The 27,194-nt window shown below is 45.4% G+C and overlaps 1 protein-coding gene across 1 annotated transcript in view; it reads right to left on the reverse strand.

Annotated features, from left to right (window-relative positions):
- Positions 1 to 27,194, reverse strand: part of LOC138580919 (serine protease 33-like) — a 393,743-nt gene that overhangs the window by 213,467 nt on the left and 153,082 nt on the right. The window contains exon 2 of the mRNA XM_069651851.1: positions 5,416 to 5,445. Within this exon, the coding sequence (XP_069507952.1) occupies positions 5,416 to 5,445 (30 nt within the window). The remainder of the gene's footprint in view (positions 1 to 5,415; positions 5,446 to 27,194) is intronic.

A 27,194-nucleotide genomic window follows, 5' to 3' on the forward strand; every position in this document is an offset into this window, starting at 1 on the left:
ACACGTTTTGATTTAAGTCGTAAAGACATCCACCAATTAATCTCGTATTATACAAAAAACAACTTCTTATTATGTAAAAATGGCCAACACGTTTTTCCCACTACTCAATTAAGCTATGTTGTCTTCGACGTGCATGCTTCTTCAGGTCCACCTGGGTATGTGAATAGCAGTACAGTCTTTGGTCACTTCTTAGTAAATGGAATATAATTTTTGAGTTCTTAGTAGAGCTATTTTCTCACTTTCAAAATAATGTTAGAAAAACTTCCTATCAGATAGTTTGGCTGCCTTTTACTTTAGGATACATATGTCCATACAGGAGATACTTCATGTTCAGAAAGTAAGCAAGTCGACCTATAGACCTCATGTTGTTAGTATTCTTCGCACCACTCCTTAACTTGCCCTGTGCACTTTATAAATGTTCATTATCATTTTTACAGTCAAGATGACTTCTTTTTTAAGTGCAACATATGCCTCAAGTGACGTCTTGTCACTATATAGAGAGCACAAATAGAACCTGTTAATGCATGTAAGAGTGAGACAATTTCTACAGCGCACAATGAACTGAAACACTTCTGGGAGATCCCAATGAAGGAAAAGGTGGCAGTGATGTAAAGTAGATTTCCAGGGTCACATATGGTGATCAAGTGGGGGAAGCTAGCATGTTAAGCCATACCATACCATCCTGCTCAACCGTCTCCATGACAACCTGGGTATCACCGATCAGGCTCTAGCCTGGCTGACCTCTTTTCTCTCTGATCGACCCTCCCGGGTCCAACTTGGGTCCTTCATGTCATCTATCTCCCTTTCTACATGTGGTGTTCCCCAAGGGTCTAACCTCTCACCTTGGCTTTTCAACCAATACCTGGCAATTCTTGCCCACCGCATTGCCATTTTCTGCTCCAATTTCCAATGCTATGCGGCTGAACTCAACTGATTTTTAGGCTTCCCTCGGCCACCTCTTCTCCTTCTCTCATCTCCGGCTGCCTATCTGCCATTCAGGATTGGTGTGCCGCCAATGGTCTCTGCCTGAATGCCAGCAAGACAGAGATCCTCCTCATCGGCACACCTTCACCCTCCTTTCCTGTCACTCTTTGGCCAGCCTCTCTTGGCCCTACTCCTACCCCCACCTGTGAGGCTAAGAACCTCTGGGTCATCTTTGACTCCACGCTGTCCTTCTCTGCCACATCTCTGATGTCTCAAAAAAAGTCTAACTTCCTACTGCACCTCCTCAGAGGTATTCTACCTTTCCTCTCCTTTCCCCAGAAGCTCACTGTCTCGCGAGCCCTGGTTCTCTCTACCTTGGACTATTGCAACAGCCTCTTTCTAAATCTACCTACTTCTACTCTCCGCCCTTTGGAACTTATCCACAACAGGACTGCAAGACTTGTCCTTGGCCTCAAGCCCTGGGATCAGATCCCTCCAGCACTGAAATCTCTCCATTGGCTCCTAGTGGCTTCAAGGATTAACTTCAAGACCCTTTGCATTGTCCACAAGGCTTTCTGGTGCCTGGGCCCAAAATAGCTTCAGCACTCCCTCCGTAAATACCTTCCCTCCCGAGCTCTTCGCTCCTCCACTTCTAACTCCCTCAGGGTCAGTCATTTTTCTAAGAAATTAGCTGGGGGTAGATCTCTATGTTCGTCCGGGGCCTCCCTCTGGAGCAGCCTCCCTTCCACTCTTAAAATTGAGGAGAACCATCTCCAGTTCCGAAAGCACCTCAAGACCTTCCTCTTTGCTTCTGCCTTATCTCCTCCTCTCCCTTGCTTATCTGTTCTATTTCGGCATCGTGCACCTGGTCACCCTCTGACTCTCGGGCCCAGGTACCTGCTCACCCTGCCACCCACTCGCACTGCCTCCTGGCAACCCCTGGCATTGGGGCCTGTATCTGTTACCCTACAGTCTCCCCACCTGTTTTCCTGCACTTATCTAGCACACCCCGTCTGCTGCCTTCTACCTAGCACTTGCCACTTGCTGGCTGCACTACTACTGCTTGTTATTTATTAATTTATCTATTTATGTTTTATTTAATTTTTTTCTCCTTGCTCAGCACTTTTCTATCCCCCCCATGCAGTTTCCCCTTCTTCCTCTCCCATGCACTTGCGCATTCTCAATGTCACTGGGCCTAGTAAGATCGTTGTTTTTCTTCTCCCCTGTTCCCCTCCCTTGCCTTGTCGGGCTCTAAAACGCGAGCGCGATACATATAAAATATCCATATCAATATCAAAGCCTAGTTTCCAGTTCTGAAAGTTTATATTTTAGGCAGGAGACCACATCATCTCCAACCCTTCTCGAAGGGGGCTAGGAGCACAACAAGCAAAGCATATGCGCAAAAGATCAGAAGGCATCCATTGGATCGAAAACACATCTGTGCAAATCTCCATAGTACAACGTCAAAAGCCAGAAAAGGAGAACATATTCTAAAAATCTATTAATTCTAAAGCTATACCAAGAATAGATCTTCAAGAAGTTTACAAGCTCATTCAAATATATAATACATCCACAGATCAATAGTCGATTAACTGTTAAGTTAGTAAAACAATGAGGACTCTGTCTACAGAGACTGCTCTCAGGTCACGTTCTGAAGAACTGAGAGGCTCAGCCTTCTCTGTTGGCTCTTTTTCAAATTGTTTAATCAGTGCTTGCAGGTTCATACCTTTGGTTATTAAGCTCAGAGACCGTAGATAGAGGAAAAAGTGGCAAGGGGCCAAACAGGAGAGCCCAGCATGAGGCAACTCGCCACTCTTTAAGTTTGTCTGTATTCCTATACAAGGCTAGCGGCATCAAATTGCACAACATTGTGCTTCAGATTGCATTGTAATGTGAGTTTGTGTAATCAATATTTTATCTGACAACTATGTCATATTAAGGATCAGTTGGATTGGACATTCTAACCCAACATACAATGACCATAACTCAATTCATTGGCCTTTTCACCTTTACTAGCCCTATGTGTTCTGTGATAAAGTACCCTGCCTGATTCTGGGGGCGTCCAAGTGGGTGCCCAAGGGGGTTGCGCACCCCCCTAAGCTAGCAGATTGGCCTGGGGATTGTATGGGCAGGATTCCCTGGTCACGCGTACTTAGCCCCTGCCATAGCACTGGTACTTTTACATAGGAACCCCAGAGGTTACTGTCCCTTTACGAAGTGTCAAAAGAACTGGGAAACCACTGGTACAAGGTACTAAGGTTCCTGGGGCCCAATGCAAGTGCTACGACTTCCAGAATCCAATACTGGGTCAGATGAAAAATGTGCACTGGGCCCATAAGAATCAACCACAGATTGGAGAAGGGTAATCTACAGAGGAATCCAGTCCTGCCCCTAAAGTCATAAGGAATGCTGAAAGGGGTATCCCAAGAGCAAAGGGCTCAGGCCTGACTGAAACAGGACTACACCAAATGTATTCCCTCTCATCTCCAGAAAGAAGATCTGGAATGGACTAGGGGGTGCAATTAGCATTTTAGCGCAACAAGGCTGTGGTTAAGATCTGTGCACCTCACAGAGTTGCTTTTCATGCCCTGTGGAGGATAGCCCAGGATACCCGGCACCCTTTGCCCATAACACAGAAGGAAGTGCAACCTCTCCCCTTCCTGAGAACAATGAAGGGAAAACCACTCTACAGCCTTCCCTCAAAGGGATTTCACAACATAGAGATCAACCTGATTGAGAGAAGAGAGATAACATGAACTTCAGCAGACGAGCTCCATACAACAGCACAAAGGGAGGGAGAGACACAGCTGCCTCCCATCCAGTTTAGAGAACATTCTAGACTCTGACCCCTTTGATGCCTCCTCCAACTAGTCGGAGAGGAGCTAGTCATCACCAATATTATATAACGGCTAGTTTCCAGGACAGCAGTGTGGCTGTATGGAGAAATCATTACTTTGAAAAAGGCTGGAGAAAGGAGCCGGGGCAGCTCGCCCCAGAGCAGGAGTGTGAGAACTGGAGAGAGGAGCTGGAGTGAAGGAGGTGGGAGGAAGAGCTGAAGCAGAAGGCAAGTATCGTGGGATGGATGGCCAAATATCTTAAATATCCGCAGAGGTGAATGTCAGTAGAATGAGAGAGGAGAATATCAGTAGAAAGAGAGAGATAGACTATCAGGAGCTGGTAGAGGTGAATATCAGAAGGGGTTGAGAGTTGAATAACAGGAGTTCGATAGAGGTGAATATCAGGAGCTGAAGTTTGGTGTCCATCAGGAGATGTAGTGAATTAAGCACCAGGAGGTGAAATGATGTGAACAAAAGGAGGAGGAAGCAGGTGTCTAAACTGTTGAAGAAAGCAGTAGAGGCAGGAGGATGTTGGAGTGTATTGGGTGTGAGGAGAAAGGCGCCCCAAGGTGTGAAGAAGGTGGAAGGAGAACTCTAGAGCACACCTGTTAGGATGAGTCAGCTGCCCAAGGGCGTAAGGAGGGTGGGACAGACTAGTACAAAAAGGGGGACATTTTCCCTAATGAGTGGTGGCTAAGAAAAGAGAGGGAGTTAGGAGATAGGGATTGAGAGCTTCTAAAACAATTGTTTACAAAATAGATGGTTGGAATACCGAAGTAAGAAAAGGAGAAGTACAGGTGATGGACAACAAAGTATTTGGGCAGACTGAGGGCTTCACTGTGTCCCTACAAAGTTGCTAGGAGAGTGAGAAAGGCAGAAGGAGTCACTGTTGAGTCTAGGAGTGGGAACCTCATGAGAGAGAGAGACAGAGGCAGAGAAGTTGGCCACTATTCTCATCCCCCCTATATGTCCTAGCCTCCATCGAGGGCTCTAGGAGTTGCGAAGCTCTCTGCCCAGGACCCTCATATCCTTGCTTAGAAGTCCTGAGGAGCTCAGTAAGGAGAAGACCAGTACACCTTGACGGGGAGCTAAAACAATTAAAAATACATAGATCTGAACCATAACGCCTGAGACTGATAGAGGCTCCGACTTTGTAATGGAAATCAGGCTGCGGGAAGGCCTTAAGTCTGAATTCCAGAAACCCAAAAGACTAGACCCTGAGATTAGAAAGAAGAAGAGAGCGGGAAACCCTGAATTCCGATGTGGGGGGAATAGGGGAGGCCCTGGAGCATTCCCCTGAATCTAGAAACAGTGGATACAGACTTTATTCAAAGGCGCAACCAGGGAAGGAAATGCTGAGAAGAACCCAGATGCTGGAAATGATGCACTGCACTTTTACTTTATTTTACCCCACTTATTTGAACATGATGAGTTACTTGAGTTGTACTACATCTACATGCATGTTTATTACTTTGCCCACCATGAAAAAGGCCCTGAAATAAATTCAAGTAAACTTGAGTATGATGTTGTGTCTGATCCTTTGATCCCTGTCCACGATGAGAAATACCTCAAACACCTGCAGTGGCACAACCATGACCTCATTAGCATACGCACACTCATACTGTGTTCTGAAAATACTCCTTTATTTTCTTACCTGATGCTGCAACCTTTCCATTTTTAAAGCCTGTTAAGAGAAAAGAGACAAGAATAATTAGGGGGTGGGGAGGGCTCCTTGTGTTTTGACTATTAGAAGTACAATAGAAAATCAGTAGCCACACTGTAAATTGGTTATGTATGAAGGTGATATTGGTTAGACAGCATAGTGGATTGGAGGACCAGTCTAGAAATCTATGTTTACTCTACATGCAACATGAATCCCAAAGAGGCAGACTCAGATTTTCATCCATCTAAGGTCGGTAAAATGTGTACTGTTGAGTTGGGTAATAATATCTATTACTAAACACTAAGAGACACTTTTGTAATATTACAAACACTCAGAACCAATAGTGACTAAAAAGATGAAGAGACTGATCTTATTTCGAAGGGCAGTCTGGTGGGGATGAATCAACCTAGTTCTTTCTTCAGGATTACACTAAGCAAAACCAAACCTCTGCATAGCTGCTGGTTCATCCTTCATCGTTGACACAAAGCACCCAAAAAACGCTACACAAAACAAAGTGCTCTCATCCAAAAACGCATTTTCAAAACTGTCTACAACTGGTTGAAATCCTTCTGAAATCACAGATACAAATTGTACAGGCTGTAAAAAATGGCCTGCAGGCCGAGACACCAAAGGTAAGGGAAACACTAGTTTTCAAATGTTAGGCCATGTGGCGTAAATTGCACCTGTGCCAGGCACATGTTATTTTTACATTAATCAATCATTGCAAATGTTCGTGAAAAACTGCTTGGCACTAGTCAAAGTTGCCCAGAAATTACATAATCAGGACCCCTGTTTTGGGGGAATGGCTATGATGCCCATGTTTGCACCGTTTTACCCAATCTTTTTTTTTTGGTTGGTGGGAGAAGACAGACACGTGGCCTGATGCTTTGTCTCTTCTCTATCGCCAAGTCATTCTCTGGTTAAGACATTGAGAAAACCATTTCCTTATATTCGTGATGGGGCAGTTGAGGATTTGAAACGGTGTCATAAAGGACTCAGCAATGCCACTGATGTTATTTTGGGCCTGGCATACAGTGATTCAAGGATTGAATTCCTGGATGTATCCATCTAGATCCATAAAGGCAAAATTAAGACTTTAGTTTGCAGTAAACTCACTTCATGTAACTCAATTCTTTAATTTCAATTCCCCCCTTTGATCCCTGGTTAAAAGTATTCCATGTGGCAAACTTCTTCACCTTAAAATAAATTGTTCAACAGATTAGAGAGAGAGAGAGAGAGAGAGAGAGAGAGAGAGAGAGAGAGGATATCCAGGCTCAGTTCTGGATACCTGTTTGCATTATATTGACTCTTTGGACATGTATCATTTAGTGAATGAACCTGCTAATACTATACAACACAAAAAAGAGCAATTACATAAACGAACACAACTGCTTTTCATACCCAGATGTAGTAACCAATCTCAAGAAGTGAGAAATATCATATGCAAACATTGTAAGGTTCTTAAAATATGCAGATTTGAAGGATATTTTGAAAAAAAATGTCTCTGTGTATTTTATAGTAAACTACCAGCTACTGTAAATCAGGTGACCCCAATGTAAACCGCCCGTGAGTTTTCTCTCAGTCAGATCAATGGTTTGTCATCAAATGATGCTCTCTTGACGTTGCTGCCTTGTTACATTGGTTGTACCATTCAACCCTTGAAACAATGAATTTTTTAACATATATATGGTCAGTAGGATAGCTCAGGGCCAACACGCCAATCCAACAATTGGGGGAGTGGGACCTAACTAACCTGCCGTATAGGATCACAGGAGGAAACATATACCCTTACACGGGGTCGTCTTTTGGATGGTGTGCAATTGCCGCAGCTAACGGTAGGGAGGCTATGTAGTTTTGGGAAGGGGGGCCATCGTCCCAGGCCCCCAAGAGGTTTCAAATGCGGCAGAGGCCTAACAGCGTGTTGTAGGTGCTTGGGAAGACTATAGGGGGAGGGGATGTCAGTAGAAGCTGCATTACAAGTAGATTATTGCGTGACTAGGGGCCTCATTACAAGTTTGCCTGTCTGGAAACAACAGTGCCGTTGAGCTTGCCAGCACCGTTGTTTCCGGACCGTCAAACTGCGAGTTCTAGCGGGCAGGTTGACACCCACCCGAAGACTTTAACGGAAACACTGGCACTATTGCACGCAGTGCCGGTGCTTCGGACCTCCCCATTCCTCCCCAGTCCTCCCCATTCCCAGGACTCAGTGGGAATGGGGAGTTACAGTTCCCGGCGCCTGGCTTCACGGACTGCCGGGGCTGTAATGCCCTGGTGATTCCCTAAAGCCAGGCGCCGGAGAAAAACCACAACTCCGGCAGCAGCCTGACGTTTTTACCAGCACAGCTACCACCAGAGTTATAATGAGGCCCTAGGTGTAGATTGCACTAGAGAATTAAATGCCATCTTAGAAAACAGCAGCCATCTTGAAATCGAGGCCTAGCGCTGCGCTGCAGCCAGGTCAGTAGGCCTAAGCACGAAACATGGAAAATGCGTGTGTGAATGTAAACGTTGATTGCAGATTGGGCAGCAGTGGGAAAGGCCAAATCTACTGGGATTCATAAAACTCTCATTGTCTCATACTAACAGCATGTGTAACTCAGAAAGAAAACGTACTACAAAGCATGAGGGGGCCGAAAGCTCCCTGTGAGCAGCTATCCTACGAGAAGGAGGGCACGAGCCTCTGACCTGCCCCAGCCCGAACTCCAGGTTATAGTGCCCATATGGCCCTATTCCAATACCCCAACATTCCAGAGTATAGGTCAACCCCAGACCACAGACCAGAAAGCTTTTAGATCGCCAATCTATCAGAAAGATCATAGCAGAATATCCCAGGCCTCTGTGACTTGTGCTGCGAGGTGCCAGCGAGGGAAAGTAACAAATTTAAGCCCTGGGTGGGAAGAACTGGAACAGCGCAGACGGATTTGGGATGGAGCTGGGGTTTGTAAGATAGTGTGACCTCGAAAGTAGCCTCTGTGCCCATGTCTGCAGTACCAGGTGCACATTAGGCCACAGATAAAGCATGCTAGGATTTGGACTTTATTTTCCAATAAAAAAAGCTTGCTTGTAGCATGGTGGGAGACCAGGCTGGGGACATGTGGGTTAAGGCGGGATATCCAGGAATTAAGCTAGATGATGATACACGACGGGGCCCCTTTTAATAATATCAGAGCACGGATATGGGATGCATTGTGGCGGGTCTACCCCGACACACTGGATTTGCAATCCATGATGCAATATTCAATGGGGGGTGATGTAGACCTTGCTCAGTACATTTTAAAAGTGCAGGAGATGTGGAGAGCGGAGACGGGAGACCAATGGTAATGATTATTTATTTTTTCCTATTTTGTAATCGAAAGGAAATTGCCCAAAGAGGTCCCGAATGCACTTGAGAAGATAGTGGGCATTGAGGTGAAGGGGTGGGCGGAAATACAGACTATAATTATAAATCATTGTAAGCGGATTTAAGAAAGAGAAAATGAAAGGGCAAAAGGTTACATGCTGAGGAAGTGAAACTGATACAGAAAAAGTTGGCGAAAATAGCAGTTGAATGGGCGGTAACTACCATCCCTCAGACAGAGCATGCTGAGCAGGCAGTGCGCAAGCAGAAGCAAGAATAGCGGCACTGTGTCAAGGCGGAGGACAGGCACAGTGGAGTGGTAGGCCTCAGCCACAGTACTCCGAGTGGTACCAAGGAGGTCAGCAATGGGTGAGAGGGAGGATCCAAGGGGGAAGAGAGGGCAGAGGTGGATTTGGTGTGATGGGGCTGTGAGGGGGAACGGGAACCACTCATTGTTGGAGCTGTGGGAAGTGAGGATATTTTGCAAGAGAATGTAGGAGCAGGCCAGAGGAGGGGTACAATACATACAACCACTCTGGAGCCACACACCCAAAGCAACGCCTCTTCCCATCCCCTTTGTCCACTTCCATACCATACGAAATATATCAGGCATACACACAGTTGCCCCGAGGCCTCCTGCAGGCATGGCAGCCTGTCCCGCCCAATGTCCAAATGCAAGCGACCGCTCAAAACCAATCCTACGGAGGGCCTGTGCCTATGAACAACGCTGTCCAAAATGGGACAGTGGCACCATATGGGGTAGGGGGGAGTGTTGTGGAAGGAAATCCTTTCACTTTCCCAGGTACCAACACATGTCCTGCTTAGGATAGCCCATAGAAAGCCCTTGCGTGCCCAGTCCATGACTACCCACACTCATGAGGAACCCTTAGTGGGCGCTGAGATAGGTAACAAGCAATTCATCTTTATAGTCGACAAAGGTGTCACCAATTCATGCATCAGTGAGGGAAACTTCCCACTATCAGGTGAAACTCTCAACACGCAAGGCTTCTCTGGGGCTGTCACCACGGTTCCATACACAGAAGAGGTAACACTCAAAATAGGAGGAAAAGTGTTGCATGCACCCTTATTATATTCAGAGACCTCCCCCGTCAATTTACTCGGTTGTGTGTTCAATGAGAGAAATGGTGATCATTCAGGCCAGGGGAGGAGAAATGGCGGTTCGTGGCATCCCTGTTGACCCTGATATGTTTGTTTATGGGATCACGGTTTTACTTGACGTAGTGCCCCAAATTGGTAAAGCATGTTGGCGGGTACCATCTGATTTCATCTTTAGACCCATTGTGACCCCAGAGCTTGTGGCAGCTGTTGCTGGATCTGCAGGGCTTGGCGGTGTCAGCGAAAAGGATTATTGTGGTGGGTACCGATCCAGACAGATGCGAATGGTGCACCATATTTTGTATTGACCTGAAAGTACAACTAAAAGAATTGACAGATGCAGCATTGTTTGAGTATCAGGTTGACAATGGTGAAATAGTGCTGGCTATTTGCATCCCCTGTGAGATTATGGTGCAATATCGTAAAGTGCAATGTTCTTTGCTGGCCCTTGTCGCCCCACCCTCCTTTACTGACAAAGATCTAGAGCAAATCCCTGAGCGATTATGGACAACCAAAGCCCACGATGTGGGGTTCCTGAAGGGAGTCACACCCGTAAGGAGAACACTCACACCAGGCACAGTACTTCCACAAGTAAAGCAATATTCCCTGTCTAAAGAAGCAGAGGAGGGAATACGAGACACCATGACCGCACCCTCAACCAGGGGATAATTGCACCCCCACCTCCCCATGTAACACGGCTATATACCCAATAATAAAGGCAAAATGGGGGAGCTGGAGAATGATCCAGGATCTCCGCCCCTAAACGATATTGTGCAGGCAGAGTTTCCTGTAGTTCCTAACCCTGTAATCATTTTGTGCAGCATCCCCATCCAAGCAGCACATTTAACTGTGGTGGATTTGAAAAATGCCTTCTACTCCATACCTCTGCACCCCCATTCTCAATTCCTCACTGCGTTTACTTTATGCACGATGGGATGAGGTTCGAACACACAAGACTGCAACAAGGGCACTGCAAATCCCCTAGTATCTTTAACAGAATCTTACTTGTTGACCTAGGAAACATCCAAATTGTCAAGGAGTTCCCCCCTTCCCACCTCGGTTCGATGTTTGCCCGGTGACTTTGATCGCTGCCTTCTTGCGAATGCTCCTGGTCTTCAACAGCGCTGCTCGATTCGTCTGGTTCCAGGTTGCGTTTAGTTCTGGGATCACGGAGTCCAGGAATCCGGGAGACTGGAAAAGGCTAGAAAAGCTCAGAACCAGGAAGGGGGAAAGGAAAAGGAATGGGTAATAGCACTGGGACAAGGGAAACAATACAGCGAGCTACGAACACACGTCTGGGCTACTCTGCAATAGCATTGAGACAAGCAGAGCTGCGGAAAGGCGTGGTCTATAAATAAACCACGCCGCGTTCAGCGCATGGAGCGAGCAAGGGCCTCAGCTCTGGACGGCCATGTTGGAAGAAGTACGGAATGTAAGCCCCGTTGAGACAAGGACCAGGAGGTCCAAAAGGGGCGTGACCTGAAGTTCATGACACAAGTGCCCAGAAATATCATTCAATATGTTGCTGATCCGCTGGTGTGCAGCAACAGTGAACAGCAGTGCTGAAGTGACTCTATCACTCTCCTGCAGCTGCTAGCATACAAGGGGTACAAAGTGGATGAATCAAAACTACAGTACTCCCTCCAGGAAGTACTCTACCTAAGACAATTGATATCTGCCCATGGGAAGAAAATAATGCCCGAACACGCTTCATCTGTGCGCAGTGTCCCCCAGCCACAAATGGTTAAAGAAATGCAGAAATTCCTGGGGCTGTGTAACTATTGCAGGGCATGGATTCTAGATTACGCTGCATACACCATGTCCCTATTGCAAGGCCTCAAAGAAGCGCAAACGACAGACAAAACGATAGTGTGGACAGAGGACATACTTACCAGTTTCAATTAGTTAAAAGAAGGTATCTCTACTGCACCAGTGCTAGTAACCCTTGACTATACCCAAGAGTTGTATCTGTTTTCCCATTCCAATGGTCAAATGATGACTGTGGTGCTCACACAAAAAAGCACAAGGGGCCCAAGCCATTGTCCTGTTACAGCAGAGTGCAAGACTCAGTGATGCAAGGCCAGTTCCCTTGCGAATAGGCATTTGTGGCTGCAGCATTTGCAATTCAGAAGATCTCTACGATTTTCATGGGATGTCCAGTAACACTGTACATGGAGCATGCTGTATTCGCCATCCTTGAGCAATCAAAATCAACTCTCACCACAAAGCGTGCATCCGCATACGAGGAGGTCATTTTGTCCAGCCCATAAATACACATAGTACGGTGCAAGACTGTAAACCCTGCCACAGAACCTTGCACTGACAAAGACCTTGCAAGGCATGATTGTGTAACATTTAAGGGAGAAGAAGAGGACATACCAAAAGCAAAAGACAGCCCGCTTGAGGAAGGGGAGGTTCTCCTCATTGGCGGGTCAGCAACTATTGACCAGGGGACTGGCTTAAGGCATACTGGTGCTGCGGTGTTCCACCTGGTGGATGGAGAATATGAAGTGATTGTGCAAAAGAGACTGCCAATGCACTATTAGGCTAAAGCTGCAGAATTTATGACGCTCATTGAGGCACTTCTAGCATCCCAAGGGTGCTGCATAATTCTTTACTCTGACTCAGCCTATGTCACCACCACAGTGCATTCTGGGCTGGAATGATGGAAGAGGAGAGGGTTTACGGGGGCTGACGGGTCCCCAGTACAAAATGAAGCACTGTTAGACAAACTAATAGATGCGCTTTCCCAACCCTCCATGACGGCGTTTGTGAAATGCACCACCCATGCCAATGACACAGACAAGGTTTCACTCGGCAACACTGCAGCGGACGTGGCTGTCAAACAAGCAGCATACTTCCTTGTGCCCAGCATTTCAGAATATCCAGTGATAGCACAGGGACGAATGCAGTTACTTGAATCCTACAACTCGTTACTGATTGTACAGATCATTGAATTGCAGGGCTGTACCCCACAGGAGGAAAAGGGCCTGTGGCAGAAAAGACAGTGTAAACAGTTCCCGACAGATTTATTGTGGCGGCAGGAAATAACAGCCAAAGTGGTCAAGCCATATGAGCTGCTACTGGTCGCTTTTGACCAGCTGCATCATCCATCTCACATGTCGAAACATCATATTGCTGCACATTTACAGGTGTACTTGTTTGTCCCCAGTCTGCAGGAGATACTGACTAAAATGGTAATTAAGTGCACTATTTGTCGATCTTACAGTACCGGCCTAACCTTGAGAACTATTTTTGAGGTACCCTGCCCCGCCCAACTGGACCATTCCACGGGTTGCACATTGACTACGCGGATATGGGTGAAAGATGTAATGCATACCGCTACATGATTGTGATTGTGCGTCTCTTCTCCCGATGGCTGTGGCAGGTCCTTGTGCACATCCAGATGGCAAATGTGCGGCCACATTTTTTATCAAAGAGGTTTTCCCTCATTGGGGAGTGTGCAATGTATTAAGAACCGATAATGGCACCCACTTCTTTAATGAGCTGTTCAAGGAGATAACAGCATTATTGAGCATCAAGCATCGGATGTGCACAATTTACAACCCCTATGCCAACGGGGTTGTCGAATGGATAAACAGTCTATTGAAGAGCAAATTGTCAAAACTGCACCACGTTAAAGAAGAACTGGGTGCACTGTTTGCCCCTGCCTTTATTTAGTATGCGCACACAGCCCTGTAAGTATCACCATTTATCACCACACGAGGTGGTAACAGGGAGGAAAATGCACATGCTCCTATCTCCTGTCAGGAGATCTTCAGATGCTCACGGGGCCGCGTCTATTCACGGGGATGTGTTTTGGAAGCACCTTTCTGCCTTAACAAAAGCAACAAAATGTATTTCTCAACAGATAGCAACACCACGGTCTGAAGATCCAACCAGCGCTGCATCTACCTCAGTGACATCACCACCACTTCAGTTCTTCCCAGGCAACCCTATCTATGTGAAGAACTTTGTCTGCCAATGGAGTGTTCCTAGATACAACAGTCCATACACCATTGTCTATGCCATTCGTCTGGTGGTTAAATTTAGGGAACTGCGGTATTGGATATATCTTTCCGACGTCTGGAGAGCACCCAATGCCACACCCTCTGCAAAGGTTCAATACAAATTAAAGGTAACTAAGCTATAACAGTGCCTCATTTCTCTTATATGAGCTGTTTTTGAACGTCTGTGCACAACAAGTTGCAACTACTCATTGCTGATGTTGCTATGAACAATTTGCACATTTGTTTTATCATCGCTTTGATGTGTTCATCTTTATCTCTCTCTCTCTGAAAATGCAGTCCCAAACAAATATATTTGGGGGACAGCAATATTCCCATTCTTCAAAACATTCTGCAGCTACCACAGTTTCTTATACCTATATTTGTGTCATGCATTATATTGCAACGCTGTTTGCTTTATCCATGTTTGGTTTGGGGATATACTTAGCGTCTTGTTTTATGTAGGGTGGGCACATCAAAGGGGCAGAACAGGGGAATGTTAATATTGCCAGCAATTTTTCATTATATGTGAATAGCATTAATAGCTCATCATATGGGGAAACTGTGAAAGGCAACACCACAACCGGTCATAAAACAAAGGTAACCCAAGAACAAATGGGGAAGTTCACTAAATTGGCCATGTCCTTATTATTTCATAATGTTTTTTTTGACATTACGGCAAATTTGAATTCTTCACACGTTATTGCACCAACACGTTTCAAGAGACAACTGAAAAGAGCTAAGTACGATGCATATAAAGGTTTAGGTTTAGATATGATAGAAGATATGCACCACCCTGAATTGAGTAATAGTTGGTACGCAGAAATTAGCTTGGTGTGAAAAAGAGGGTTAATCAGAGCTGTTGCATATGCACCTTGATACCACACGTGTCAGGGCACCCAAGGTATTAATCCCACAGAAAACTCTGCTTGTGGAGGCTCAGTGTTTGGTCCATCTGACATTATGCAGGTTGCAAAGCACGTTTCAGGCACAGAGATGGACCTGGACGAACTGCAGTGTGCCCATAACTCCAAATGCCTGCAGTATGTACAAAGACCGTCTCTGAAGTTGGATAGTGTGAAATTTGTAGCAAACAGATGGCAAGAATGAGCTGCATGGTGGGAGGCCTTGTGGGATTCGGAGAAGAAGTGATCCGAAAAGTGAGAGCTGTATGTGGAGAATACTGGAATGAGCATGTGGCGAAACTCACGTGGATTGAAGCGATGGAAAAGTCAGTAAGAGTGCAGAAGCAAGAGGAATATGAACTGTGTTTCTATAACAAGGCAAACGTCTTTGTGGGGGCCAACAAAAATTGCAACAAGACTTTATACATCCCAGACCTCAAAAAAGGGACAGCAGCAGTGATGGACAATTATTGGGTCTGTGGCCAGAAGGCGTTTCTGCACCTCCCACCAGTATGGAGGGGCACCTGCTCGCTGGCCTCATTGCACTTAGCTCTCCTAGTGGCCTCTGAAGAGCACTTGATAGTAGGACCGGGTGGCCTGTCCACCCCAACAACTGCACCAGTGTCGGATGCCCCCACCACAGTCTGTCTGCAGAAGCCCATGTTTCGTATCTTGCCAGAAAAGGAGAAGAAAGAAAAACTGCAGAGAAAGCGGAGATCCAATTACCTGTCCCAAGATACCTCACAGTTGCTCAAAGAAATGATATGCAGTGTTAATAACGGGAAAAAAAATGACACACATTTTAAACGACACCTGAATAACGACAAAAAGTCGAATTGTTTAGTAAAAGTGTATATGGAGGGTGGGGTAAGGAATGAAAAGGGGTGGAGGAGGTAGGGGGAGGATAAAAGTCTGTAGAAATGGGGGGCTTGAGAGGGACTCCCCCAAATAGAAACATTTAAAAATTTGACTTTTTTCATTATTCAGGTGTCGTTTAAAATGTATGTCGTTATTTAGGGTGTCATTATAAAGCCATGGAACCAAAGAAATTCCAGACCAATACAGACTGCATAGCAAAGAAGAAAACATTTTTGCTTCATTAATATTGCCTGGAGTGCAAGCAGCTGCCAATGGCAAGTGGCTCCAGAACATCCGCTGGAAACCGATACAGCTGGAAAATGACACTGAACAGGGCCTCAACCCCATTAAAATTGAGATGTGAACAATCAGGCTGATGACGTTGCAGAACCGCTATGTACTGGATTTACATCCCGCTATGTAACATGGGGTCTGCAAAAAGATTGGTGGTTCAAGTTGCACGTACGTGCCTCCAAACGACGCTGACAATGGGTCCCTTACCCACATAATAGAGGCCCTGCACACCCTTGGCACCCACATGTTTTTTTTGGCAACATCGTGAATGGGGGCGATCGTGAAAATACTGATTGTGTTTGTGTTGATGATCTTCTTCACCTGCCAAATGGGAATCTGGTGCTGTGCTAAAGCAATGCCTATCAGTGCAATGATGATGGTTTCAATTGGAGTACATGGGGCACCTTGCAGTACAAACAGATGACCCTGACAAGCCCTGCATGATAAGAATAGAACAATGCCTCCACCCTGCAGGTACCACCACAACTCCTCCACCAGACCCAAGAACTATGTAGAACACTGGGTCGACCTAGCAGGGGACAGGGGGTGTATATACACAACCTGTAATCCAGAACGTTACGCACAAGCAGGGAAAAGCTTATGGTCTGTATACAAAGCATGAGTACCCAAGGAGGGAACCCCGCCATATTTGTAAGCTGAGAGGTTGGAAAGGGAGAAAATAGAGACGAAGTAGAGGGAAAGGTTTACATGGCAGTTCGCTAATGTGGGATTAACGAAAGGGGGGAATTATGGGAAGCTTTGGTGATTGTTCCAGGCCCCCAAGAGGTTTCGAATGCAGAAGAGGCAGAGGCCAAACAGTGTGTTGTAGGTGCTTATGAAGGCTATAGGGGGGTGCCAATAGAAGCTTCATTACAAGTAGATTATTGTGGGATTATTGTGGGACTAGGTGTAGTTTGCACTAGGGAATGAAACACCATCTTAGAAAACAACAGCCATCATGAAATCAAGGCCTAGCGCTGCGCTGCAGCCAGGGTAGTAGGTCCAAGCACGAAACATGGAAAATGCGTATGTGAATGTAAAAGTTGGTTGCAGCTTGGGCAGCAGTGGGAAATGCCAAATCCACAGGGATTCATAAAACTCTCATTGTCTCATACTAACATCACTTGTAACTCAGAAAGAATGTGCCCTACAAGGCCATGAGGGGGGCCGAGAGTTCCCTGTGAGCAGCTATCCCACGAGAAGGAGGGCACTAGCCTCTGACCTCCCCAGCCCAAACTCCAAGTTATAGTGCCCAGATGCCCCTATTCCAATACCCCAACATCATATATAGGCCAACCCCAGACCACCCACCATAAAGTTGTTATATTGCCAACTTATCAGAAAGATCATAGCAGAATATACCAGGCCTCTGTTATTTGTGCTTCGAGGTGCCAGGGAGGAAAAGTAACACATTTAAGTCTGGGGTGGGAAGAATTGGAACGGTGCCGACGCGTCTGGGATCGAGCTGGGGTTTGTAAGATAGTGTGACCTCGAAAGTAGCCTCTGAACCCATGTATGCAGTACCAGGTGCACATTAGGCCACAGATAGGGCAAGCTAGGATTTGGACTTTAATTGCCAATTAACGAGCTCTGCATTCGATGACGTGCTAAGAAGATCCTGACGTGGAAGAAGACCGACAGGAGAAGCTAGGACCAATTACCAGGTATCCCCTATTGAGCAGGCGGCCTGTGTATAAGGACGCACCAACCAGCTATGTGGATCTGTAACCTATGCGAGCTACATCACTGATGATGCTGTGTGTTCTTATAATCTGTCGCTGATGCTGATTTCGTTAGAGTGCTCTGCGTCAGCAGAGTTATTTGCTGCTGCGTTTTTTTACCTTTGTATGGAAATAAATCTTGTACTCCTTGTACTGGGCCTTTTTCCCTAGTGGGTTGTATTTTTTCTGGTGAGAGCATTGAGGGGTTTCTCTACAGTAGGTACCCATTCTCAGCAAGATCTTGCTTGGGCTATACAGAATTTCAGTAGGAGTATATGTCTGGGCCCGGATGGGCTGCCGACTGAGTTCCTCTGCGTTTTCTCAGATGTGTTCATTCCTCGGCTGCAGAGTTTTTGAGGAGGATTTTGATAAGAAATTGCTCCCCTCATTTATAAGGGAAGCCATAATCAGGCAAATAAACCTAAAGAGGAAAGCTCTTCTTATAGACCATTGTCAATGATTAATGCTGATATTAAAATCTTGAGTACAATTCTGGCAAATAGAATGGCAGGGGCATACAGGCTCTGGTGGCTGAGGAACAGGCAGACGTTGTGCCCGGTAGGAGGAGCACATTGTTCAACCTACGGTACCATTCTTCCCTTCTTGATTGGGGTAGACATCACCTGGGAAACTAAATGGTTGCCAGTTTGGATGCAAAGGTCTTCAATGCTTTTGATTGGGAGTTTATATTTAAGGTCTTACTGAGGTTTGGTTTTGGAATTCATTTCCTTCAGTGGCTCAAGCTTCGATATGTTATGTTATGTTATTGTTATGTTATTTTGCACTTATATAGCGCCTTATATACCATTGGTATGGTCTGAAGGCGCTGGTAGGTTGAACGCCCTTGGGAACCGAAGTTCATATCAGTAGAGAGAGTAGAGAGAGTCAAAAAGGTGCGTGTGAGCACCGGGTATGTGTACAGCTCGTGCAGTATCGGTGTAATAGCTGCTTTCTAGCGGTAGGTGTGGTGGTTGAGAGGTCAGGGGTATGTGTTCGTTCTGGCAGGATTTATCCAGATCGGATGTGGCTGCGTTAGGCCTGAGGAGAACGCCTCGCTGGGGGGTGCGTAACCAGCAGTGATTACTTAGAGTGATGTGGGGTGAGCGGCAAATGTTGATATGAGAACAGTTATACCGAATGGTGTCATAGTATCTCTGTGTTCTATTTGAGTGGTGATGTAAGGAGAGAGTAAGCGTGTTGGTGAGATATGATGGGTTACATGGGGTACACTTCTATATTCAACTTTCCACGGGAAAGTGATAAGCCTATGGCTACGGTGAGAACAAAAGACTAGATTTCTGAGCCAGTACGTATCGAGAGGGGTACCAGGCAAGGCTGCCCACTGTGGTTGCTATTGTTTGCATTATTAGTTTAGCCATTGGCATGTAAGATTAGAGTGGAATTGTCTGCCGCTGGTATTTAGGTTGCCAGGATGCAACACATTATTTTACTGTACAAGAAAACCATTTTATTGTATGTTCAGATTCCAGCAGAAAGGTTACCTTGATTACTTGAGACATTAGATCGATTTGGCCAGTTGTCCACGTTGAACACTAATTGGCCTACATCTGCGCCGTACTCTCTGCTGGGCCGCTTTGTGGCTAATGTACACAGGTCTCCTCTTTCCATCACTGATGACTCCTTCAACTATCTGGGCCTGTTGATTAATCAAGACGTTGACGTGATGTGAAGGGAAAACATGGAGAAGGATTTATTAAAATAAAACTGATTGGTGGTCTTCCCTCGTACAATGACTGTTATTTGTGTTCCATGTCATGCCAATGCTTATCCTCTGTAAGGTTTTTAAGGATCTGTACAGCCTTCTACTGAGGTTGCTCTAGGTAACAAATCTGCATAGAGTGCACTATTCGCTCTCAAGATGCTTATGACTTGGGAGCCCTGGCAGTTCCTGACTTCGTTACATTTCTATTGAGCAGCACAATTGCACAATAGCAATATGTGACGTCATGGTGGAATTCAACTTAACTGGGCCTGCCATGTAGAATGATTAGAGAATTGATCTTCCCTAAGGAAATGATCGATGTACTCTGCTCAATGAGGAATTACGTTAATGAGCGCTTGGTAGGGGAGACCTACCGGGACAGTCTTGGCCCCTGAAATCCCTTTATGGCGTAATTCTATCTTCAAAAGTTCCTTTGTCATTTTAGAAAGGCCTTCTTGGGCCCCCAAGGGTTGTGCACAATAGGAGACGTTATTGGGATGGTGAGGTGCTCTCATTCGCAGCCTTCTGTGAACGATGAGGAAGGGGGAGGGGGACACATAAAGGCTCATTTATAAAATATGCTGCAATATTGGCAAAAATTCTTAAAACTTGGTCTGTAATCCCAGATTTGCCTGTGACTGTATCTGTTGTAGAAACTGTAAACAATTTGGCAGTGGGGGAAAAAGAATTACCCCCAGTGCAGTTGAGGGTGCAGAATATGTGGAAAGATGGTAATGGCATGGTTCTCGGGGCTTCAGGCTGAAAGGGTGCTTGTTTGCACAAGAAAAGTGTATCAATGAATGCTCATTTGAAGCTAATTGATTATAGGTTCCCTCTACAGAGAATATCTAACGCCAGAAGTTTTACACATATTTGTAGTGGATGTCAGTGGTGGTTGTCATGGATGTTCCTGTACTGTGGCTACTTTTTGGTAAACAGGGCCTCATTACAAGTATGGTGGTGAGGGTAAAAATGGCAGTAATTTGGCGGTAATTCCATTACTGCTGCATTACCGCACAGCCATACTATATGTTTGGTGGTAAGGTAGAAGTTTTGCGCATAGCAAAATGCTAGAGTTAAGTCCTTACCACACACAGATGCATCAACAACACTGCTCCCACATATATATCTGAAGCTATATCAAGAACCACCTCCATGCGCCCTACCAGAACTCAGTACACCAACCAGTTACACATACCACGCATTAAGAGAGCTACAGCTGGAGGGCTAGGCTTTTCTTACATTGCGCCGAAACTATGGAACTCACTCCCTGCCACCCTCAGAGCTGAAACTTCCATCTCTGTCTTCCGAAAATAAACTCAAGACTCTCCTTAATTAACACTGCTACCACTTCCTGTGCTCCTAACATGTAAATTGTGATATAAACACACATGTAATATAATTAGAATTTAATCTTTGTATATATATTGTACCCCTGTACTCAACTGCTCACTATGTAACAAATGTCGACTACTATGTAATAAATGTTCGACTTCATATTTTATGTAACTAAGCATTGGGCCTCATTCCGAGTATGGCGGTAAGGGATAGCGGCCACCGCTAACGAGAGCGGTGGCGGTAATCCCTTACCGCCATACTCCGAGTTCCCTTAGCGCCATGGTGCTTTTAACACCTGCTTTTAGCAGGCGTTAAATACCATGGCGCTAAGGGACCTTGATGTTAATTACGCCACCGTAATTTACGGTGGCGTAATTGACGCCTTCCCCACTCCCATTATGCCCTATGGGGCAAGAATGGGAATGGGGAAGGGTAAATGGGGATTGGGGAATTACCGCCCCGCCAACCTTGGAATGGGGCGGTAATTCCGCCAACCACCAAGGCGCTGCCGGTCCGGGTACGGCGTCAACCAAGGCGTTAATAGCGCCATTGGTTAGCGCCGTACTCGGAATGAGGCCCATTGTCCTGTAACAAGTGCCACGATGCCCACAGGCTATTGTGCGCTATATAAATACGAATAAAACAAACAAACAGCCAAAAATCAACAAAAATCAGCATAATTACTGGCAGCTGAATTACCGTTGGCAGTAATTCCACTGAAATCACCATGGAGTCCCATGGACTTCAAAAATGGGGATTAACACCGTCCTACGACCACTCGTAATCCCGCTGCAAATCCACACGACCAAGTGTCAGTAATAGAAATCGAATTTGTTGGTGGTAATTCTGTGGATTTACCACAGAATTACCACCAAACTTGTAATGAGGCCCATATTATTGGAGTTTTTTTTCCAGTTCAGCAGTTAAGGGGTAAGATTGTACAATATTTCTCTGATGTCACTGGTGGGACGTTCAGTTGTCGCTATTGGTTTGCCTAGTTGGCAAAGTTCCAGTAAGGGAAAAAGGCAGAGCCATTTCCAAATGTATTCATTGGGGCTGGTGCTGGTTAAGAGGAGATTGGCTCTGCATTGCAAGGGCCGTATAATTCTATCCTTTGAAATATGGGCTAAGAACCTTATCAGGTGGTCAACTGCAGAAGCTAATATCTGTACACTCGGGCCAGAGATGAGAGACGATAACTACAGATTCAATGTATGGAATACATATTTGTCCTCTGTCAATTACCCTTCTGATCTTATGCCTCCTTGAGCAAGTAATGGCTTTTGTCTTTTATTTATGCTGATGCTCCATGATTAATTAACCTTTCTTAAACCGTTTACTACTAGCGGTCTGGTTATGAGTATTGATTAAAAATCAAAGTTTATCATTTTGCAAATGTTGTAGCTGCATTGGAGTTGGTAGCATTACAATTAAATGAAGACTTTAAGGACATTAATGGTCTTTTTAAACCTTTTTAAAGATCATATTTGTCTTTTCTGTAGTTTTAGATAGCCAATAGGAACCATAATGTATTTTGGTTAGATTAGCTCCCAACTAGTTTCTGGAGTGTGTGAAAGCACTAGTATGCAGCAAGACTGGGTTAAGCACATTCAGAAGCCTCTTCTCCTTCTTGCAGTTCTCTGGCCAGGGTAAGTGGACTCACATGAACACTAGTGAATGTACAGGAAGAAAGCAGCAGGTGGATTTCAACTGTTTTTAATTAATGGCTTTACGTTTTTTTAATGTATAGCTGTCACAGATGGCACAAAAACAACTTCAATTCGCAGAGAGAGTTCAAGGGTTTTTATTGAAGTAACAATGGGCCCTATGGCCGTCCCTCTCTCCCTCGTCTACAAGAACCTCTGACCTAACCCAGACGTTCTTAGTCCCAGGTTAGTATATAGCGATTATTCAATCAATCAATTTAGCTTCATTCGACACATCAGTTAAGCAGTCACAGCAATAACAAGCACTGGAAATGCCAACAGTTTAGGTTTTTATGTAGGCATGGGGAAGGTAATGATATTAGCTACCCATTGTTGGTTGCAGGTGCAAAATGGAACGAGTACTTGGCCATCTAATAACAGTGCCTGTCAAAAACTTAAAATGTATGCACAAGCCAAAAATGTTGGCTTTGCCAATGCTTGCTTTAAACAGGACTTCAGTGGATTTGCCAATATTCGTCTTTAACAAGCTTCTCCAGTCTTGTTGGACTCTGCGATCTATCCTTGCCACTGTGCTCCTTCCCTCTTCTCCTCTCGCACTCCCTTGTGCACCCTCTCCCCATTAGTACAAGTGAACCTTTATGTTCCCTTTTCCTCTCTCCCACCTAGCCTTACCCTTCCTCGCGAACCTGCTCTTCCCCTCCTCCCTTCTCCCCTCATTTCTGTTACCTGCACTTGCCCGCTCCGAATTGTCTCACAACCTAATAGGAACTTTATTGTTGGCCTTCTTCCCTGCTCATCCCCACTTCACTTCCTCTCCTCTCCCCTCTTTTCTGTTACTGTACTTGCATGCTCCGAATTGTTTCACAATCTAGTAGGAACGTTATTGTTTGTCTTCTTCCTGCTCATCCCCAGTTGACCTCCCCTCCCTTCTTCTCCCCTCCTCCCCCCACTTTTCTGTTACTGTACTTGCATGCTCCGAATTGTCTCACGACTTAGTAGGAACGTTTATTGTCTTCTTCCTTGTTCATCCCCACTTTCACTTCCCCACCTCCCCCTTTCTTTCCTGTTACTGCACTTGCACGTTCAGAATTGTTTCGCGATCTAGTAGGAACGTCATTGTTTGTCTTCTTCCCTGCTCATCCCCACTTCATTTCTCTCCTACCCCCTCCCCTCTTTCTGTTACTGCACTAACTCGCTCCGAATTGTCTCATGATCTAGTAGGAACATTATTGTTTGTCTTCTTTCCTGCTCATCCCCAGTTCACCTCCCATCCCCTCTTCCCACCTCCTCCCCCCACTTTTCTGTTACTGCACTTGCCCGCTCCGAATTGTCTCACAACCTAATAGGAACTTTATTGTTGGCCTTCTTCCCTGCTCATCCCCACTTCACTTCCTCTCCTCTCCCCTCTTTTCTGTTACTGTACTTGCATGCTCCGAATTGTTTCACAATCTAGTAGGAACGTTATTGTTTGTCTTCTTCCTGCTCATCCCCAGTTGACCTCCCCTCCCTTCTTCTCCCCTCCTCCCCCCACTTTTCTGTTACTGCACTTGCATTCTCCGAATTGTCTCACGACCTAGTAGGAACGTTTATTGTCTTCTTCCTTGTTCATCCCCACTTTCACTTCCCCTCCTCCCCCTTTCTTTCCTGTTACTGCACTTGCACGTTCAGAATTGTTTCACGTTCTAGTAGGAACGTCATTGTTTGCCTTCTTCCCTGCTCATCCCCACTTCATTTCCCTCCTACCCCTCCCCTCTTTCTGTTACTGCACTTGCACGCTCCAAATTGTCTCACGATCTAGTAGGAACATTATTGTTTGTCTTCTTCCCTGCTCATCCCCAGTTCACCTCCCCCCCTCTTTTCTGTTACTGCACTTGCATGTTCAGAATTGTTTCACGATCTAGTAGGAACGTCATTGTTTGTCTTCTTCCTTGTTCATCCCCACTTTCACTTCCCCTCCTCCCCCTTTCTTTCCTGTTACTGCACTTGCACGCTCCAAATTGTCTCACAATCTAGTAGGAACATTATTGTTTGTCTTCTTTCCTGCTCATCCCCAGTTCACCTCCCATCCCCTCTTCCCACCTCCTCCCCCCACTTTTCTGTTACTGCACTTGCATTCTCCGAATTGTCTCACGACCTAGTAGGAACGTTTATTGGCTTCTTCCTTGTTCATCCCCACTTTCACTTCCCCTCCTCCCCCTTTCTTTCCTGTTACTGCACTTGCACGCTCCAAATTGTCTCACAACCTAGTAGGAACGTTATTGTTGTCTTCTTCCCTGTTTCCCCCCTTCCTCACCTCCCCCTTTCCTCTCCCTTCTTTCTCGTTATGGTACTTGCACATTCCGAATGTTTCAAGACCTAGTAGGAATGTTATTGTTGTTTTCTCCCTTTACCTCCCCCCTCCCTTGTCTTGATGCGCCTTGCAACACCATTTGGTTGTATAGGCGCATTATAAGTACCCAATAAATAAACAGGACTTCAATGAAGTGAAGGGCATGCAGAGGGCTTATAAATCGAGTGGCTGAAGGCAGACAGGCCTACTAAGATATTTTTATTACACCAGTAGCCGCGTTTCCAACTCTGAGCATGGCGGTGCAGGAAAAAAGTGACGGTAACAGTATTACTGCCACTTTTCCAGCTACACTGTACTATGAGTTTGGCCCTGGAGTGGGGGATTTACCTCCAGCATTGTGCTGGAGGTAACTTCTGCCACTGTCCGCCGATAAAACTGGAAAAATCGGCAGAAGTACAGTAGCGGTAATTCTGCTGAAATCCTCAATGGAGCATTATGGACTCAAAATTAATGGGGACTAACATAGCCACCACCAATTGTAATCCGGCGGTAAATCCACCAGACCAAGTGGCTGTAATGGTAATTCTGTTGGATGGTATTCTGCCAGATTTACTGCCAGAATACCGCCCAACTCATAATGAGACCCCAAGTCAATGCCTCTGAGAAGACTGCTTTGAACAAATACTGGTAGTCACTTTGAAGGCAAAGCCTGATGGTAAGGCTTGATTAAAGCGAGCTCAAAGAGTTCCCATGAGGAGGTGTTTTGGGCGGGCAGAGGCAGGAAGGGGTGGAAGTGGCCATAGGGATTAGCATGACCATGGGCAGGCAATGGGTGGGCACATAACCAAGCAACACCTACAGACTCTGAGTCCCTCCTCATATGCCATTCCTTCCTATCTGTACTCCAATACAATTTGTTCGGTTTATAGGTTTCTCAAGCGACAACTAATATCCCAAACTAAAAATACAATTATACATAGGCAAGTGAAACACATAGGGCATCATTACAGGGTCGCCGGAAAACCCGCCGGTAAGCGGCAGGTTACTGGCAACCCTGTAACACTGTTTCCGCCACCTGATTTCCTGGTGCAACTGGGATATTACGGCAGGAGGTGGGACCGGTAAATCTGATAGGACTCCATGGAAACGGTGTCACTGAAGCACTGGCACTGTCGGTAGGGGCCTGAAAACCTGGCAGGTCAGGCCTGCTGGGCGATCCATGGCCCCTACTGCCATTCTCGTAGTATGGCGGTCCAGAAATGGCACCAGTACGTTGCTACCGGCACCCTTATTGCCAGACCCCCCATATTTGGAATGAGGGCCACAGTATACATATACACAATATCAATTTCTATAGCATAGTTGATAGCTCAAACAATATAAAATTGCCACTTTGTTATGGTACAAGTTAAAAACAGTAAAATATTAAATATACATCTGAAAATACGAATAACTGTTGCAGGGTTAGCAACTCAAACAGAGTTTAATTGTCATTTCATCATAATACAAATCAATAACAATAGACTATCAGGTATTAGTAAGGATGGATCTTTTAGTTTTTCGCAGCCACGCTCTATAGACAAAATGAGCAACAATTAAACAAATCTTACCATGGAGGGTAGATTTACATAAAATGAGAACATCATTGACATGGTGAACACCAAACGACTTCATCAATGGAATCAAATACATAGCTCTTAAGTCTTTGTAAACTGGGCATTAGAATAAGAAATGGAGTACAGGATCATTGTTACAGAACTGGCATACAAAATTGAAAGTCGGGTTGCATTGCTTCTTTAAACACCCCAATGAAAGTATGCCTAGTCTACAACACATGTATAATGATCCTGAAAGTGGTGGCTTAACAAGATCTAAATATGGTTCACATCCTGGCATACATTTCGAGAACCAGTAATTATTCAGCAGCTCGGAAGGGTGGCAGGCTAAATTAAGATGATCTAAAGTTGAATCCTTATAGATTCATTTGACAGTTTGTTTAGAGTTCCTGTCAACTTAGATTCAATTTATGAAGGATCGATTTGATTTAGATGCACCAAGGCAAAGATAATCCACCCTGCTGTTTTAGTACATAATTTAAACCATCTCAAATTTGTATCGAACTTGCAGTTGACCAAATCCACATCCAAAATAATACTGGCTTTATTTCAAGTCCTGTTCAATATCAAACCAATTCACCTCCAATTTTAGAAAGATGTCTGAGGTACATTTGGGCAGGCATAAAATGTTTTTTTAGAAACATATTATCTATTGTGATCATTTTGTTACTCCTCGCACTGCCCCATGATTCTGAATGATGGAGGGAGGATGCCCTTGCCTTGGTGTTGTAAACCTGCAGTGATGGTTGCACAGCACCATTCCCATTAGTGGATGCAAATGTAATGATGGCGCTCAGGGATGTCATTTAGTGGTTGCCAGATGTCGCAACTGCGACCTCTGGCGTCTCCCCTGCGACCTCTAAATAAAAAAGCAAAAAAAATAATTTCTTTTTTAAAA

This window comes from Ambystoma mexicanum, chromosome 3p, assembly GCF_040938575.1.
Source record: "Ambystoma mexicanum isolate Mex_15411 chromosome 3p, UKY_AmexF1_1, whole genome shotgun sequence".
Classification (NCBI taxonomy): domain Eukaryota; kingdom Metazoa; phylum Chordata; class Amphibia; order Caudata; family Ambystomatidae; genus Ambystoma; species Ambystoma mexicanum.